Raw genomic sequence first — 19,023 nt, forward strand, 5'->3', positions numbered from 1 at the left:
ATACAGAGCAGTCAGTGTCTTTCTCTTCCTTTCTGAGTCTCAATAAACCATCACAACCTTCGTTACTGCCTTTCAAAGGTTCTGTATCACTGTCTGAAATTGTTGGCACAATTGCTCAAAAAACACAGTGTCCAGGCTGGAATCAATGAAATTCATTTTTGGGAAAATCTGGGAATACTGTAACTTATTTTAAAACAGAGGAAGAAAAGCTGAAGGCCTTAACAAGAGGAATCTCTCAAAATAGTGTTGGTAACTTTGAGGTCCTTCACTTGATATTCATTTCGTTATGGACTACATGCAGTAAGGTTGGTGACGTACTTCTGATTTCTGGTCTACCTCTTGTTAAAGGTGTTTATGCTTTTTCTGTATGAGTAAATGCAGGAAAATAAAGTCTTGAAAAGACACCAAGGCACTCATCTAATAAAAAAGGTAAAATGCCTTTATTTTATGGGCAAATCATAATTAAAAAATGCACTTCAATGCGTTTCGGCTAGAAGCCTTCATCAGGAAGTGAAGGTTGTGAAGTGAAGGTTCACTTCCTGATGAAGGCTTCTAGCCGAAACGCGTTGAAGAAGTGCATTTTTTAATTATGATTTGCCCATAAAATAAAGGCATTTTTTTTATTAGATGAGGGACTTGGTATCTTTTCAAGACTTTATCTGTACTAGCCCTCTACCAAAGAGCACCATCTTAAAACAGATTTAATTCCAAGTAGCACTCCAACTCTTCAGCTTTTCCAAATGCAGGAAAATATTTAAAATTAGCATGTTTGTTGATCTCATGACTTTTAATCCAGACCAGATCACTTTCACCCAGTATGGCAAAATTTTGATGTGGCACTTTGGTCACGTACAACCCCTGGCAAAATTATGGAATCACCGGCCTCGGAGGATGTTCATTCAGTTGTTTAATTTTGTAGAAAAAAAGCAGATCACAGACATGACACAAAACTAAAGTCATTTCAAATGGCAACTTTCTGGCTTCAAGAAACACTATAAGAAATCAAGAAAAACAATTGTGGCAGTCAGTAACGGCTACTTTTTTAGACCAAGCAGAGGGAAAAAAATATGGAATCACTCAATTCTGAGGAAAAAATTATGGAATCATGAAAAAACAAAAGAACACTCCAACACATCACTAGTATTTTGTTGCACCACCTCTGGCTTTTATAACAGCTTGCAGTCTCTGAGGCATGGACTTAATGAGTGACAAACAGTACTCTTCATCAATCTGGCTCCAACTTTCTCTGATTGGTGTTGCCAGATCAGCTTTGCAGGTTGGAGCCTTGTCATGGACCATTTTCTTCAACTTCCACCAAAGATTTTCAATTGGATTAAGATCCGGACTATTTGCAGGCCATGACATTGACCCTATGTGTCTTTTTGCAAGGAATGTTTTCACAGTTTTTGCTCTATGGCAAGATGCATTATCATCTTGAGAAATGATTTCATCATCCCAAAACATCCTTTCAATTGATGGGATAAGAAAAGTGTCCAAAATATCAACGTAAACTTGTCCATTTATTAATGATGTAATGACAGCCATCTCCCCAGTGCCTTTACCTGACATGCAGCCCCATATCATCAGTGACTGTGGAAATTTACATGTTCTCTTCAGGCAGTCATCTTGATAAATCTCATTGGAACGGCACCAAACAAAAGTTCCAGCATCATCACCTTGCCCAATGCAGATTCGAGATTCATCACTGAATATGACTTACATCCAGTCATCCACAGTCCACGATTGCTTTTCCTTAGCCCATTGTAACCTTGTTTTTTTCTGTTTAGGTGTTAATGATGGCTTTCATTTAGCTTTTCTGTATGTAAATCCCATTTCCTTTAGGCGGTTTCTTACAGTTCGGTCACAGACGTTGACTCCAGTTTCCTCCCATTCATTCCTCATTTGTTTTGTTGTGCATTTTTGATTTTTGAGACATATTGCTTTAAGTTTTCTGTCTTGACACTTTGATTTCTTCCTTGGTCTACCAGTATGTTTGCCTTTAACAACCTTCCCATGTTGTTTGTATTGGTCCAGAGTTTAGACACAACTGACTGTGAACAACCAACATCTTTTGCAACACTGCGTGATGATTTACCCTCTTTTAAGAGTTTGATAATCCTCTCCTTTGTTTCAATTGACATCTCTCGTGTTGAAGCCATGATTCATGTCAGTCCACTTGGTGCAACAGCTCTCCAAGGTGTGATCACTCCTTTTTAGATGCAGACTAATGAGCAGATCTGATTTGATGCAGGTGTTAGTTTTGGGGATGAAAATTTACAGGGTGATTCCATAATTTATTCCTCAGAATTGAGTGAGTCCATATTTTTTTTTCCCTCTGCTTGGTCTAAAAAAGTAACCGTTACTGACTGCCACAATTTTTTTTTCCTGATTTCTTATAGTGTTTCTTAAAGCCAGAAAGTTGCCATTTGAAATGACTTTAGTTTTGTGTCATGTCTGTGATCTGCTTTTTTTCTACAAAATTAAACAACTGAATGAACATCCTCCGAGGCCGGTGATTCCATAAATTTTGCCAGGGGTTGTATCTATAGGGACTTGGAAAATGTATGGTCATCCTAGGGTAGAAGCTACACAGAGGTCAAAATTTAAAAATGCTTCAATCATTTTGAAAAGATTCCAAAAATGTCTACGTATGACTTAATATTGTGGAGTAATGGCGTAAAAACACCAAAAATGGTGACAAAGTCTATTTCAGTTTGTACAGGGGTCAAAAGATAAAGTTGCTCCAATTTTGGTAAAGACGTGATGCAAATTATTGATTACACTAAAAGGACTAATGAATGGAATAGATGTGACCATGTTGAATGTTTGGTCTCCAAAGTAAAACAGACGGAGTCAATGTCCATTGGATTCTATGACACATGACATGTTACCCTGTAAGCTGCTAACTAAGCCTGACAGATTGTTGCTCTGGGTGGTACTGACATGCCCAATTTCAGCAGTTTGGCCCAAGGCTTATTTGACTAGGATCCTGCTACACCTTTGGTAGCCTGCTGTGCATTTTTTTGGAGAAGCCAGTCCATTGCAGAAGTGATGGTAAATGGACTGCATTTATATAGCGCTTGTCCATCTGCATCAGACGCTCAAAGCGCTTTACAATAATGCCTTATATTCACCCCGATGTCAGGGTGCTGCCATACAAGGTACTTGCACACCGGGAGCAACTAGGGGATTAAGGACCCTGCCCAAGGGCCCTTAGTGATTTTTCGCTCAGGCTGGGATTTGAACAGAGGATCCTTTGGTCTCCAGCCTCAAGCCCAATGCTTTAACCCCTAGACCTTCACCTCCACTTGCAGAAGTGATTATGTAGATTTTACACCTGTGTTTACAGTGTGATCTGAGGACTATCGTCTTGACATCCCTGTTTTTTTTTTAACAAACTAAAATGAGTTATTGAAAATTTGAAAAACTATATTGCTTGACTACATCCACAATGATGATTTCATGTAAACAGCTGGAGGCTGTAAGTCGCGTCCAGCTTCACATCAAGTTGAGCTGGTGTTCACATCTACTTTGAAACCTGAGAATAAAGATTTTCTCTATTTAAAACATCTTTAACCATCCGGAGTCTTAATGTCACACGGTGAACGATGTCTCCGCAGGGTTTAAGGACATCGTGCTGACAGAAACTCACCTGCTTGGAGCTGCAGGCCTCTGTTCACGGTCATCCTGGGCCCTTCGTTCCTCCTCACGTCCATGGTGAACTGCAGGCGGCCCGTGTAGGTGTGTATCCCATCAGTGAGGTTGAACCCCAGCTCATCGGCGCCCCCGCTGACGATTTCAGGTGTGTAGACCAGCAGCCTGTCCAGAACGTCCTGATAGGTGAAGGTGGAGCCCTGCACCAGGACGCGGCCGTTCTCCAAAGGCTGTGAGGAGAACTGGCGCCTGCGGAGTTTGCCTGAGAAAAAAGAAAAAAAACAAAAACAAGAAGAAAGATGAGAGTAAAGCATCACCTCAAACACCCCATCTGGTTAAACGCAGTGATTACTGCCATCAGCAGGAGGGTGGGGGAGTGTTTTTGATGCAGTACATGAAAGACAAGGAGGGTCTTTGTTGGATGTAATGAGGCGTTTAAGAATCCCGTAAATAAAACCATCTTTGAAATCAAAGCACAGCTTTAAGTGGGATTGGACCCTAATTCCTCAGGCACAATAAGGACACTTTATTACACACTGACAGCCACACACACACACACACACACACACACACACACACACACACACACACACACACACACACACACACACACACACACACACACACTTTTTCGACAAATACATAAGGGCCCCTTTACAAATAACATGATTTAAGCCGACTAGTACACGAAGGAGGAATTGCATGTCATTCATGAAAAATGGGAGCTGCCTCCAATGCCTCGTACACGTGTCACTACTGTTATTCGCACACATCAGCAGCTGAAAGACAGAGTGTGCCCTGTGAGAGCAACTTTTATCCCTCTCGCGGCATGTGACACACACGAACAGCTAACACCGCTTGCCTGACACTTAGAAAATGTGTGGCTGTTCACATTGTTAGCACGAAAATAGTGAGCAGACGATTACTTTCGAGCTGGATGTGAAATCTGTCTAAGTGCCCCCACGAGTGTGGCGTTTCAAAAAGCAACACACGTGGTGCATGTGTCTCGCATGTGTGCGCGTGTCGCCCCTCCCCCCTCCGTAACACATGTGGTGTATGAGTATTTCGTGCTCACTCCCCCCCCCCCCCCCCCCCCCACACACACACACCACAAGTGGGGGAAGACTTGCATAAAATGCTTATATGTATGTACAGACATGAACACATGCGGGGCTGGACAGCCAGGTCAGAGCGCACACAGCACAGTGAGGCGCCTCCCAGCTGCTGACACAAATGAACTGCTTCTTTCATGTCATTTCATGACTGTACGTCTGTGACCATGGGTCATCTACAGAGGAAAAGACAGTTCATACCTGCGTTGTTCGCTCAATAAGAGGGATTCAATAAAATGCTGTGTTGTTTTTATGGTGTGTGGTTTTATTTTTTTAAATATGTTTATCTCCTTGTTGATTTCAGGCATTTTACATACCTTTTATAGGACAGCGATGGTAGCACAGTGGTAAAGTTTCTGGCTGGCAATCAGAGCTTTTGTAAATTGCAGGTTCGAATCCCGTGGGTGGCATGTATTTTTTTTTCCACAGCAGCTGCGCTATGTGGTTACACATGCTCCAGCTACTTGCAGTGTGTTACTGCTGCGGTGGTTTTGTGCATGCTCGTGCAGGAAACCATCGCAGCGGGAGCATTCACGCCTGCCCGACCATGTGTCCCTCCCGATGTCGGCTCAATGTTTTCGTGGTTTGCTCATACGAGCTGTTTTGCCACGATTCACCCTGATTTGTACTTGTTCGTACTATGTGTGAAGAGGCCCTGAAAACAAGCTGCTCCACAATTTACTTAACATTAGATTATTACGACACCAACATTTTAAAGATATGCAGTGTTTTTGAAAGGTAATAGAACCATTTTACTGTCAAATAAAGAAGTTCTATGGTTACATTTTAAGTCTAATTCAATTAATAAAGTTTTCTGAAACATTGAATTTAGGCTGGAAAAAAAGTTATATACAAAATAAAAATTTTAACAACAACAAATAAGTTGATAAACTCCAGATGGGACAGAAGGTTAATAAAAGATGTTAGTTTGACAGTCAGATAAGATGCAGCGCCGCCCTGGTTTCAGTCCCACATTTAAGGATGAGTTGGGTGCAGCCAGGATGCTTACAAATGATTGTTTACTATTTAGAACGTAGCGATCTTGAGCCTTGCTGAAGCAATGGATTCCAAGTGCTCTACTAGTTAATATTCAACATTACATGACATTAAATTTGATATTTTATACTCAACAAAAATATAAACGCAACACTTTTGGTTTTGCTCCCATTTTGTATGAGATGAACTCAAAGATCTAAAACTTTTTCCACATACACAATATCACCATTTCCCTCAAATATTGTTCACAAACCAGTCTAAATCTGTGATAGTGAGCACTTCTCCTTTGCTGAGATAATCCATCCCACCTCACAGGTGTGCCATACCAAGATGCTGATTAGACACCATGATTAGTGCACAGGTGTGCCTTAGACTGTCCACAATAAAAAGCCACTCTGAAAGGTGCAGTTTTGTTTTATTGGGGGGGGGATACCAGTCAGTATCTGGTGTGACCACCATTTGCCTCATGCAGTGCAACACATCTCCTTCGCATAGAGTTGATCAGGTTGTCAATTGTGGCCTGTGGAATGTTGGTCCACTCCTCTTCAATGGCTGTGCGAAGTTGCTGGATATTGGCAGGAACTGGTACACGCTGTCGTATACGCCGGTCCAGAGTATCCAAAACATGCTCAATGGGTGACATGTCCAGTGAGTATGCCGGCCATGCAAGAACTGGGACATTTTCAGCTTCCAAGAATTGTGTACAGATCCTTGCAACATGGGGCCGTGCATTATCCTGCTGCAACATGAGGTGATGTTCTTGGATGTATGGCACAACAATGGGCCTCAGGATCTCGTCACGGTATCTCTGTGCATTCAAAATGCCATCAATAAAATGCACCTGTGTTCTTCACCCATAACAGACGCCTGCTCATACCATAACCCCACCGCCACCATGGGCCACTCGATCCACAACACTGACATCTGAAAACCGCTCACCCACACGACGCCACACACGCTGTCTGCCATCTGCCCTGGACAGTGTGAACCGGGATTCATCTGTGAAGAGAACACCTCTCCAACGTGCCAAACGCCAGCGAATGTGAGCATTTGCCCACTCAAGTCGGTTACAACGACGAACTGGAGTCAGGTTGAGACCCCGATGAGGACGACGAGCATGCAGATGAGCTTCCCTGAGACGGTTTCTGACAGTTTGTGCAGAACTTCTTTGGTTATGCAAACCGATTGTTTCAGTAGCTGTCCAAGTGGCTGGTCTCAGACGATCTTGGAGGTGAACATGCTGGATGTGGAGGTCCTGGGCTGGTGTGGTTACACGTGGTCTGCGGTTGTGAGGCTGGTTGGATGTACTGCCAAATTCTCTGAAACGCCTTTGGAGACGGCTTATGGTAGAGAAATGAACATTCAATACACAAGCAACAGCTCTGGTTGACATTCCTGCTGTCAGCATGCCAATTGCACGCTCCCTCAAATCTTGCGACATCTGTGGCATTGTGCTGTGTGATAAAACTGCACCTTTCAGAGTGGCCTTTTATTGTGGGCAGTCTAAGGCACACCTGTGCACTAATCATGGTGTCTAATCAGCATCTTGATATGGCATACCTGTGAGGTGGGATGGATTATCTCAGCAAAGGAGAAGTGCTCACTATCACAGATTTAGACTGGTTTGTGAACAATATTTGAGGGAAATGGTGATATTGTGTATGTTGGGGAAGTGTAATGACACGGACCCACAACAGGGGGCGCAAATGAACGGTCAATAGATAGTCCAATAAATACAATTTATTGTGGCAAATGTGCACAACAGGTCGAATACTGCTTTTAGACAGTCAATTACAAAATACAACAGGTGACGTGTGGGCAGGCCCAAGGGTAGGAGACGCCTATCCAGAGAAGAGCCGGGGCCCACAAGGTTCCGCCGCCAACGAAGACCTGCAGTACACCGAAGCCACCAAGTCCCGAGTCCCCAGGTGGCCTCTACTTCAGCTGTCAGATCCGGTACCCCTGGCAGGAACAAAAACAGGTTAATGGTGGGTGTGTGGACACCCAGTAAGCAGTCAGCAACTCACAATGTTTATCCACTTGGAGGGAACACCTCCACCTCCAACTCTGGAACCAGTTAACTGCAGAGCCTGAACTACTACTTAACGTAAGTGGAATGAGGAGTGAAGATTGTCATTCCCCCACCGTCCACAAACCCAGCTCCAGCTGTAAGTAGAGTTCCAGGTACTCCTGCAAAAAGTTCAGAACAAACAAGGTATGTGCGTTCGGCACAGAAACAACGGCTGAGAGAATTACCTGAGTGGTAAACTGATATCTCGGCAGAGATGTGGTGTCTCCTCCAGGCTTTTATGGTGCAGTGATGATGATTACTGACAGCTGGTAGTCCTGGCTCCTGGGTGGTGACTGCGCCCTCTGGTGCCTGAAACCCGATTACAGGCAGGGCGCCCTCTGGCGTTGGCCAGCAGTACCTCCTCTTCGGGCGGCCCACATAACAGTGTATGTGGAATAAGTTTTAGATCTTTGAGTTCATCTCATACAAAATGGGAGCAAAACCAAAAGTGTTGCGTTTATATTTTTGTTGAGTATACGAGGGCTGTCAATAAAGTAACGGTCCTTTTTATTTTTTTCAAAAACTATATGGATTTCATTTATATGTTTTTACGTCAGACATGCTTGAACCCTCGTGCGCATGCGTGAGTTTTTTCCACGCCTGTCGGTGACGTCATTCGCCTGTGAGCACTCCTTGTGGGAGGAGTCGTCCAGCCCCTCGTCGGAATTCCTTTGTCTGAGAAGTTGCTGAGAGACTGGCGCGTTGTTTGATCAAATTTTTTTCTAAACCTGTGAGACACATCGAAGTGGACACGGTTCGAAAAATTAAGCTGGTTTTCAGTGAAAATTTTAACGGCTGATGAGAGATTTTGAGGTGATTCTGTCGCTTTAAGGACTTCCCACGGTGCGAGACGTTGCTCAGCGCTCTCAGCCGCCGTCGTCAGCCTGTTCAAGCTGAAAACCTCCACATTTCAGGTTCTATTGATCCAGGACGTCGTGAGAGAACAGAGAAGTTTCAGAAGAAGTCGGTTTCAGCATTTTATCCGGATATTCCACTGTTAAAGGAGATTTTTTTAATGAAAGACGTGCGGACGGGTCCGCGCGTCGGGACGCAGCCGCCGCGACGCTCCGCCACAGGAAAAACACCTCTGTTGAAAGCCTTAAGGACAAGTTGGAACATGTCCTGCCTGTTAAACAATTTCTCATATACTCACTCCACTGAAAGCCATCAAAAGCCGCCTGGATTTTATAAATGGTTATCAACACGGAGGTGTTTTTGTGCCACCGCACCGCGTCGGCTGCGTCCCGACGCGCGGATCCATCCGCACGTCTTTCATTAAAAAAATCTCCTTTAACAGTGGAATATCCGGATAAAATGCTGAAACCGACTTCTTCTGAAACTTCTCTGTTCTCTCACGACGTCCTGGATCAATAGAGCCTGAAATGTGGAGGTTTTCATCTTGAACAGACTGACGACGGCGGCTGAGAGCGCTGAGTGACGTCTCACACCGTGGGAAGTCCTTAAAGCGACAGAATCACCTCAAAATCTCTCATCAGCCGTTAAAATTTTCACTGAAAACCAGCTTAATTTTTCGAACCGTGTCCACTTCGATGTGTCTCACAGGTTTAGAAAAAATTTTGATCAAACAACGCGCCAGTCTCTCAGCAACTTCTCAGACAAAGGAATTCCGACGAGGGGCTGGATGACTCCTCCCACAAGGAGTGCTCACAGGCGAATGACGTCACCGACAGGCGTGGAAAAACTCAGGCATGCGCACGAGGGTTCAAGCATGTCTGACGTAAAAACATATGAATGAAATCCATATAGTTTTTGAAAAAAATCAAAAGGACCCTTACTTTATTGACAGACCTCGTATATATGAAGAGTTCAGATGCAAAACCCTGTAAGTCCTTTTTTTTCAAATGGAGAAAAATGCAGTTGAAAATGTAGATTTAAAGAAAACCCTATGCGGAAATGCACAGACTTTCATTAATAACATGAACAGTTTGTTCAAATTCTTTCCTATTTTGCACACTGATATTCCCTTTGACAGCCAAGTACATGTTGGCGTCAACTAAAAACTTATGGTCTTGGAGATACTGGGTTTTGCATCTGAACTCTTTATATATAAAAAAATGGCTGAGTGGATCCTTGTCATTTGATTGGTGGGTTGTATGTCACGTGACATGGATTATTCATACCATCTGCCATTGTATTTCATTGATCGCACAATAGTTCTTTTTTAGCATCCAATCTTTGTGCTATATGAAATGTGCTATTTAACACTGCTAATTCTTCTAACACACACACACACACACAAAAAACAAATCCACTATGCCACAAGCCATCTGGAGGCTTGAAGAGCTGTAAGGATGAAAAGCTGGACAAATTTCTGGTGTGATTTTTCGCTTGACTGAGGAACTACACAAAGTCTTTTTTTTTTTTTTAAGTACACAAGTTGGTGGACACCATCAGGGACTACATCATCACAATTTGGACTCCAATTTAAAGTTTGTGTTGTACTGTTAAGCACCAGTGGAACACCAAAATGTAAGTCCCTTTTCTGTTATTTATAAATTAATAAAATATCAAATGACAAGGATCTACGAGGTCTATTAGAAAAGTATCCGACCTTATTATTTTTTCAAAAACCATATGGATTTGAATCACATGTGATTACATCAGACATGCTTGAACCCTCGTGGGCATGCGAGAGTTTTTTCACGCCTGTTGGTTACGTCATTCGCCTGTGGGCAGTCTTTGAGTGAGGAGTCGTCCACACGCTCGTCGATTTTTTTCATTGTTTAGGAATGGCTCAGAGACTGTTGCTTTGTTTGATAAAATTTTTTTCAAAACTGTAAGGCACAACTGAGTGGACACCATTCAATAAATTCAGCTGGTTTTCGGTAAAAATTTTAACGGCTGATGAGAGATTTTGGTCTGTAACTGTCGCTTTAAGGACGGTCCACGGCGCCTGACGGCGATCTGCGCTTCGAGGCGGCAGCGTCTCGCCGTTTCAAGTTGAAAACTTCCACATTTCAGGCTCTGTTGACGCAGTAAGTCGTCAGAGAACAGAGAACTTTCAGAAGAAGTCGGCATGAGGAGTTTATTCGGACATTCCATTGTTAACGGTCATTTTGTAATGAAAGAACGTGCGGGCAGAGTCGCATGTCGGGCCGGACCCGACCGCGGGGGGTCGCGGCAGGAAAAACACCTCCGTTGGAAATCTTAACGGGCAAGTTGGAACATGCCCAAGCTGTTAAACAATTTCTCAGTTACTCACTTGTTGAAAGCCATCAAAAGCCGCCTGAATTTTACAAATGGTTTTCAACACGGAGGTGTTTTTCTGGTCGCGGCGCACACAGATTTGCGTCGTCGTCACGGAAACGACTCGGCGAATTTGCGCGCACATTCTTTCATTACAAAATGACCTTTAACAGTGGAATGTCCACATAAACTCCTCATGCCGGCCTCTTCTGAATCTTCTCTGTTCTCTCACGACGTCCTGGGTCAACAGAACCTTAAATTAGGATGATTTCAGCTCGAAACAGCCAGACAACGTCGCCTGGAAGCGCTGCGCGACGTCCCGCTCCGTGGGAAGTCCTTACACCGACAGAAACACCCCATAATCTCTCATCAGCCGTTAAACTTTTCACAGAAAACCAGCTTAATTTCTCGAATAGTGTCCACTCGGATATTCCTCACAGGTCCAGAAAAAAGTTTGATAAAGCAACGCGCGCCGTCTCGAGCAGCGTGTGAAACAAAGGAATTCAGCCGAGAGGGCGGGACCACATCTCACTCAAGGCCTGCCCACAGGGAAATGACGTCACCGACATGCGTGAAAAAACTCACGCATGCGCACGAGGGTTCAAGCATGATTGGTGTAATCGCATGTCATTCAAATCCATATAGTTAAAAAAAAAAATAAAAGGGTCGGTTTATTATCTAAGAGACCTCGTATTTTAGACATTATATGAGCGAAGCGTTGCACAGCGGCGCAAAGCTCACTCATGGTACAGGGTGTCCTAAACAGGAAAGTGCCAATTTTTGAAATCCACAGTAAAAGAGGAAATGTTCAAATGTCAAACAATTCCTGGATTGACAGACGAGATTTACGATTCTGATAAGACCGAAATGATGGTTCTTGGTCCACCCACACATCGGCATCAATTTGACCAGCTGGCGCTTAGTTTGGGTTTGTGTGTTATACATCATACGGACAAGGTGAGGAATCTTGGGGTACTTTTTGATCCTATTTGTCCTTTGACCGCCATATTAGAGATATTACAAGGATTGCCTTCTTCCATCTGCGAAACATAGCGAGGATTCATCCCATCCTGTCTATGGCTGATGCTGAGCCTTTGATACATGCATTTATCTCTTCCAGATTGGATTATTGTAATGCTTTATTTTCTGGTCTGCTGCAGTCCAGCATTAGGGGTCTACAGTTAGTGCAGAATGCTGCTGCCAGACTTTTGACACAAAGTAGGAAGTTTGACCACATTACACCCATTCTGGCGTTCCTTCATTAGCTTCCGGTTTCTGCCAGATCGGATTTTAAAGTCCTGTTGCTGGTCTATAAAATTGTTCATGGACTGGCTCCTTCTAACCTGGTGGACTTGGTCCAGCCCTACGTACTGGCCCCTTGCCTTCGCAGGGCACAGGGCTTCTGTGTGTTCCAAGGGTGAATAAGAAGTTGGTGGGGTATAGAGCCTTCTCCTACCATGGCCCTAATTTCTGGAACAATCTACCTGCAGCTATAAGGCAGTCCGACATGGTGGAGACTTTTAAATCAAGACTGAAGACCCACTGTCTTATCATTAACTTGTTCTGTTATGTTTGCCTTGTAATGCCTTTGTATTCTACTGTGTTTTACCTTTTTATCATGCCCTTTTTGATTTTAATTTACTCTGTTGTTATAAATTGTGTGTTATGTGAAGCGCCTTGGGGTGACTCTGTTTTGAGATGGCGCTATATAAATTAATAAACTGAAAACTGAAATTGATCCTGTGACTTATATATTGAAAAATCACACATTCATTATTAATAATATTAATGATTATAACGACTATTTACAGAGGACTTTTCCAGGAATTAAAGCACAAAACAAAATAAAAGAATAAATTCTAAATAATAAAAAAGTATGTTATAATAATGCACAAAAATCCCAAATTAAAGACCTCATAAGATAAAAAAAGACGTGATATCCTGCAGTGTGACTTGTACTCTGGGAAATATGGCAGACCATTTATTTGTACGTGATTTATGAAGTCTTGTTGCCTATTGCAGGGTTCTGATGGACACTAAGGACCTGTTGTGTCTTCTTTACAGGTTTTTGTGAATGTTTTTGTCCTGCTGTGCAGAGAATTTGTGTCTTGTTTTGGGTGATCACCGTAGGATGGCTTTCTGATGATGGTGAAGAGGATCTCGTTCTCTGGTGTGTCCTGATCGTGGACGCTGAGAGATGAGTTGGTGACAACGACTCCAGAGTTTTCCTCCACGTGGACGCTGCTGACTGACACCACTGGCTGTCTGTCCTCTTTCGTCTGATGAGAGAAAGTTATAAGCTCTAAATTTTTTCTTTAATAAAGTATTACACGAGATAGGTAATGTGCTGAAAAGCATGAGATCAAGGGCCATAGTTGGACCCTAGACCACGAGTTTGAGACCCTTCTCTTAAATATGTAACTTCAAGACTTGCTGTGGAATAAAAAGAAAAGTGCTCCTGTTGTTTTTGTGTTTTACACTTCAACCTGTGATTAAACACACGTTCATGCAGACGGACAGAAGGTACCGAGCTCACGTACACAAATACACACATACAAAACAACAGCTCACTGACCGGCTCATCGGTCCAACTTAACACTCAACAAACCGCTTTAAACAACATGTTTGGATGTTCGCAGAGGCTGAAAACTGAAACAGCAGCAACCCGTGTGTGTGTGTGTGTGTGTGTGCGTGTGCGTGTGTGTGTGTGTGAAATGTTTTCCTTCCACTGTGTTTCCACACATGCAGGAATCACCAGAGATCTGCACCATGAACTCTGAACACACACTTCCAGTTTTCACCCTGGTGGAGGTGTGAACCCTGAGTACCCTCACGGTTACACCCACAGGAGTGTTGTTTTCAGTCTTGTGTCCACACAGCTCACAACCCCATAACACAGAGAGTTTTAATCGAATTTGGACCAAACCTGGTGGAATGTTTCAGGGTCAGCTCTGGATAAAGTGACTTGATTTTGAGAAAAATTGGTTTAGCGTCAACCTCACAAGCCAACATCAAAGTTTTGGCCCAATATTAATATACTGTATAACGAGGTAGGAACGGGATGGGCAGCATGGCGCCAAAGCGGTCAGTGCACTTACTTCCAAAACAGAAGGTTCCTCGTTCAAGACAACCTGTGCTCATTCTCCAAGTAGTGTGCAGTTGTAAAACATGTAAAATGTGCCAAACCAACATGCAGGACCCATAACACATCTGCTGTGGTGACCCCGAGTGAAGCGGGAGGAGCCAAAATAACATAGAAGGAACTGGGTAAAGATATGTCGTTGTACCCAACCGTACAATGACAATAACGGCTATTCTATTCTATTCTATACAGCTGTGGTTACTAAAACACACTAATATGAAGTCATACATTACCCCTCTCATGGTTACATGAACTTTGACCTTGGGTAACCCCTGAAAGGTAAAATTCAAGGTTGGGTTTTGAAGATAAAGTGGTTTGATTTTGGACGGTGTGTATGAAATGTCAAAGCCACACAGAATCACACCTTATGTATTGCTCAATTAAACATTTGCATGAATCAGCATTGAGCGTGAGCTGCAGGAATTGCACTGTGAGCGACCCCTAGAGCTGATAACAAGGTATTGCATCATGAGAAGCAATTAAGGCAATTTAAAAACGTCCCACAGCTGTCTGTGTTAAATTTAACAAACCCTGTCCCTGTCATTGCTGCAGGTCTTGTTCTACATCGTATTGTGCTTCGTTTAACTGTGTGGAGTATGTGGAAACGTCACACGCGTTAATGAGTCACCTGGATGTCGATTTCCACGTTGAAAGCCTCTGTTTGTCTCTGGCCGTCGCTGATGTAGAAGCTGAAGACGTCCTGTTTGACCTGAGCGTCACGCTGGCTGTTCTGCACGTAGAAGATGTGGTCAGAAAGGAGGTCTTCCACAGAGAAGGGCACATCGGGGGTGACGGTTCGAGAGCCGCCGGCTGAGCCTGCTGGTGGACACAATGAGGAAGTTTACTGATATGATGATGATGATGTTAGACTGTGGGAGGGGCTACTAGGTCAAATCTGGCTGGATTAAATTTATGAAAACTAGAGTGAGATGCGAGATGAGTTTTCAGGACGTGCGTTAGTAGACAGCAGGAGGAATAATGTGAGAAGAACTCAAACCTGTGTATATCCAGCTGTGAATTAGTACAACAGCTGAATTTAGCACGCTGTAACCCCAAACGTATGTCCCCTCACAGACCACTTTCTGAAGGACATCTTATGACATCTGACAGTCGTGATGACTCCATCACCGCTCTTTCTTTCCCCAAAACAGACATTTTTATTTTATTTCAGTTGAGTTAGAATCCTGAAGTAGTTTAAGTGTAAATGTTCGATCTACAGTGAGACTTTGACTTTCCTACAACCCCCTCGGGCTACAACAACATGAATCCGCACTTAGGAGATCAGTGATGTTCAGGATGTACAAATTTAACCTTGAAATGTGTGAAGTTTGAGACAAAGTGCCGTTCTTAGGGAAGACCGATGACTCCACAGGGAGCGGAGACGGGACTTAGCAGCTTTTTTTATTATTATACAGCACCAAGTCATAACACAAGTCGCTAACAGGTGCTACACATGAGCAGGGTTTAAACCTTATGCACGCCAGGACATCCTTCAGGTGGTTTTTGATTAAAGGGAGAAACCACAAGTTGACCAGATTCAGTGGGGTGGCCATCTGCTGTGATCATATTAACAAATAAAACAACACAAATCAAAATAACCCTGTGCGTGATTCACACACAAAACATTACCTCGAACCACATCTCCATCAGCAGACTGTGAGAGAAGGTGAGAGAGGAGTCTTTTGTCTTAGTCAAGTGTTTAGTTGCTTTTTTGGTAAACCATCTATTCATACATCAAAGCTTTAAATAGGACAATAAAGACAAACACACAAAGTCCTCACCAGTCTTGGTGTTCTCGATGAAGCCGTACTTGGGAGTGGTCACAAGCCAAAAGAGCAGATCCTTGATGGGCGTGTCCTGGTCTGATACGATGATGTGATTGGCAGACAGTTGCACCCGACCACCTTCTTGTACCTGCAAGTGTGTGTGTGTGTGTCAGTGTGCGTTAGTCCCACAATTCATAACTATGTGAATTCACTCTGACCACAAAATTCAACTTAATAAACACCTCTATTTGTTAGTCATCAATTTATATGAACTCCAAGAAACATTCAGTGAGAAATGTCGTATCCATACCTGGACCTGTTTAAAAAAAACAGTTTTGTAAAGGGAATGAATTAGGTTCGTCTCCCATTACTGATATTTTGCAGAAATCAGGTAAGATTTTTTTGAAATCGTAGCCAAGACTTGCATGGTTCCAGTGGCGGCTCCTGAAAAATTGCTCAGGAGGGATCATTTTTCTGATAATGATGAAGGTGACCCATTTTGTAAATACATGAAGCAAGACAGTCGTATCAATTTGTTAGCTGATTAACTCATACAGCAATACCTCCAGTAGTAGGCAGCATACAACAAAAAGATTTCCCCTCTCGCTACATCAAATACAGGTGGAAAGCTGTGAAAGAAAGTTGCATCCAAGAATGCTCACAAGCAAAATGTTAATCAAAATGAAGTGGCCCACAGCAAATTTGCCCAATTATTCACCCTGGGAGAAAATGGGGATGAAGTACTGTGCCCAAAGGCCCTTAATGATTTTCAGATGGAAAAGCGCTGTATAGAATTTTTTGGTGTGTGTGTGTGTGTGTGTGTGTGTGTGTGTGTGTGTGTGTGCGCGTGTGTATTCTCAGGTAAAATGAGATGATCTGGGTTATTTCTGTCACATATGTCACACAAGTATTAAACACACTGTGACACAAATTCATCTTAAACATCTGTGAAAACACTCAGAATTGTGGGAGTTTGGAGATGTTATGGAAAAAGGTGATTTTGCACAATATGACCCCATTAATAATTATCTTATTGGCTCCAAGATCATTTCATGTCCATTGAACACTAAAATGTGGATGAAAAACATCACAAATCAAACATATTTAAACTGATTTAAGCCCGTCAGAGCGCCATGAAGCTGTTAATAATGTTAATTAACACCAAAGGTGTTGGTAACTGAACAAACTTCCACTTTTGAGATAAAACAATGAACGTTATTAAAGCAAGTTAACTTTGGTTTGAAAAGTGTTTAATGTGCACTTTACCTTCATGTCTCGTTCAGAAGCAGGAAACATTAATGAGGCTGATTTAACCACATAAACTGGCCCCTGCACTGTGGCTGAAGTGATTACATGATATTCTTGCTGGTATTTAAAAAAAATGGAATATTTCTATTGTTGTTGTTTAAACCATGCAAACAAAAGTGTCACACAGACATCTAACCCAGGTATTGCTCTTAAAAACACTTTATCTTTAGACCAAGTCAGTGACATCTATAATCTAAAAACAGAGAGTGCGATTATGCGTTATACTTGTAGGTGTTGTAATTGATTAATGTAAATTAACGTGTTACTTTGTCAGCCATAATGGCATAATAAAACAAAATAAATGATAATTCTAACAAATGGTTTAAGTGACGGTAACAGACTCGCAGGCAGAAGCGTCCAGCAGATCGCATCTCGTCAGTAAATCTACTTATGAAGTTCGGAGCTTCTCAGGGGTTTTGAACGCAGCATTGATGGACGACACAGCCCAGGCTTTTCACTGTTGCGTATGATGTCATCACGTAATGTGCTGTGCACACCCGCCACCCATAGAGATTGTATTGAAAGCTCCGTTTTGCGAAAAATATTGATTTTACATAAGAGTCTGGAAGAGATGTGTGAACCTGACTGAAATCGCGCCAGAATGGGTGAGACCTGACTGGACGATGACATTCAGAGTCAGATCAAATGGTCTGGAACACATAACCACTGTAACAAGGGTAGACTCAGACAGAAAAAAACCCCCTTCTTTTCCCATTTGGCAGTGCGTCACCCAAATCGCCCCTATGAACAAACCTGCATGTACCATAATCACAGTTCTTATTATTACCTATTATTTTATATCTGATTGTAAGCTATTATTGCTGATTACACCCAATTATTAGGTACGTGACAAAAAAATTAAAGTTGAAGGAATTGTAACAGAAATAGTGGTTGCAAAAGAGCCTATAGAGACCTTCAAAATGGTGTTTAACTATTTCAACGTCATATATAACTATGTCAAATATGAAGTAAGCTCTGAGCATTTGAAGGTGGGAAGATCTTGGTAATTTATGTCTGTGTGTTTTAAGGGACAAACACCAGAAAGCCGTGAACGGCGTCTCATTGTTTACATTTCAAAATGATGGTACTCTGTCAAACCTAATTATTATCTCATTTAAATGTGTGATTTGCAAAAATCCACCGTATAAACACTCTTTGCTGACGGTAGTTTCTAAGGTCACAAACGTCAATTTCACCATGTCCGCCATCTTGTCGACTTGACATCGGTATTGCAGATCATAAAATATGCATGCGAAGGCTTCGATCACCACCAAACTTCGCAGAAAGGTATGTAATTACATGAATGACATGTTCTACATGATTTGAAAACTGATCTTACTCGCCTTCAAGGCAAATTTCTTCGACTTTTCCGACGCAATTTTTCAATCATAGAATTCCCTAACTTCTACTCGTCACAGGAATGCCGTTTTAAAATGATTCTGTGAAGGCGCTCAGTTGTCCAGGTGGTTTCCATAGTAGAGAAGCTTGAATCTTCAACTGTTAAAGATTCAAGCTTCTTTACGTTTGAAAATGAGGTTGCAGGGGGGATTTCAACTACGTCTTCCACTAGGGGGATTCCTGATTGTGAAAAAATAAACACATTCCATGAAATGCAAACTCAGCACTACTGCCTGGAAAGTCTCTCGGGCCATGTACAGCTGATACATCCACAGCAGTGGACGCCATATTTAGGTCATACGCACGTACCTACAATTATGTATGATTCCTTTTCCCATACACAATTTTTTTCCCCCACAATTCTAATAA

The 19,023-nt window shown here is 42.6% G+C and overlaps 1 protein-coding gene across 1 annotated transcript in view; it reads right to left on the reverse strand.

Annotated features, from left to right (window-relative positions):
• The window catches only part of fras1 (Fraser extracellular matrix complex subunit 1), a 786,018-nt gene that overhangs the window by 97,641 nt on the left and 669,354 nt on the right, over positions 1-19,023 (reverse strand). Inside the window, exons 40-43 of the mRNA XM_034171199.1 lie at positions 15,964-16,096; positions 14,811-15,001; positions 13,166-13,319; positions 3,653-3,916 (exon numbers count right to left, since the gene is read on the reverse strand). Of these exons, the coding sequence (XP_034027090.1) occupies positions 3,653-3,916; positions 13,166-13,319; positions 14,811-15,001; positions 15,964-16,096 (742 nt within the window). The remainder of the gene's footprint in view (positions 1-3,652; positions 3,917-13,165; positions 13,320-14,810; positions 15,002-15,963; positions 16,097-19,023) is intronic.

Source organism: Thalassophryne amazonica, chromosome 5 (assembly GCF_902500255.1).
Source record: "Thalassophryne amazonica chromosome 5, fThaAma1.1, whole genome shotgun sequence".
NCBI classification, from domain to species: domain Eukaryota; kingdom Metazoa; phylum Chordata; class Actinopteri; order Batrachoidiformes; family Batrachoididae; genus Thalassophryne; species Thalassophryne amazonica.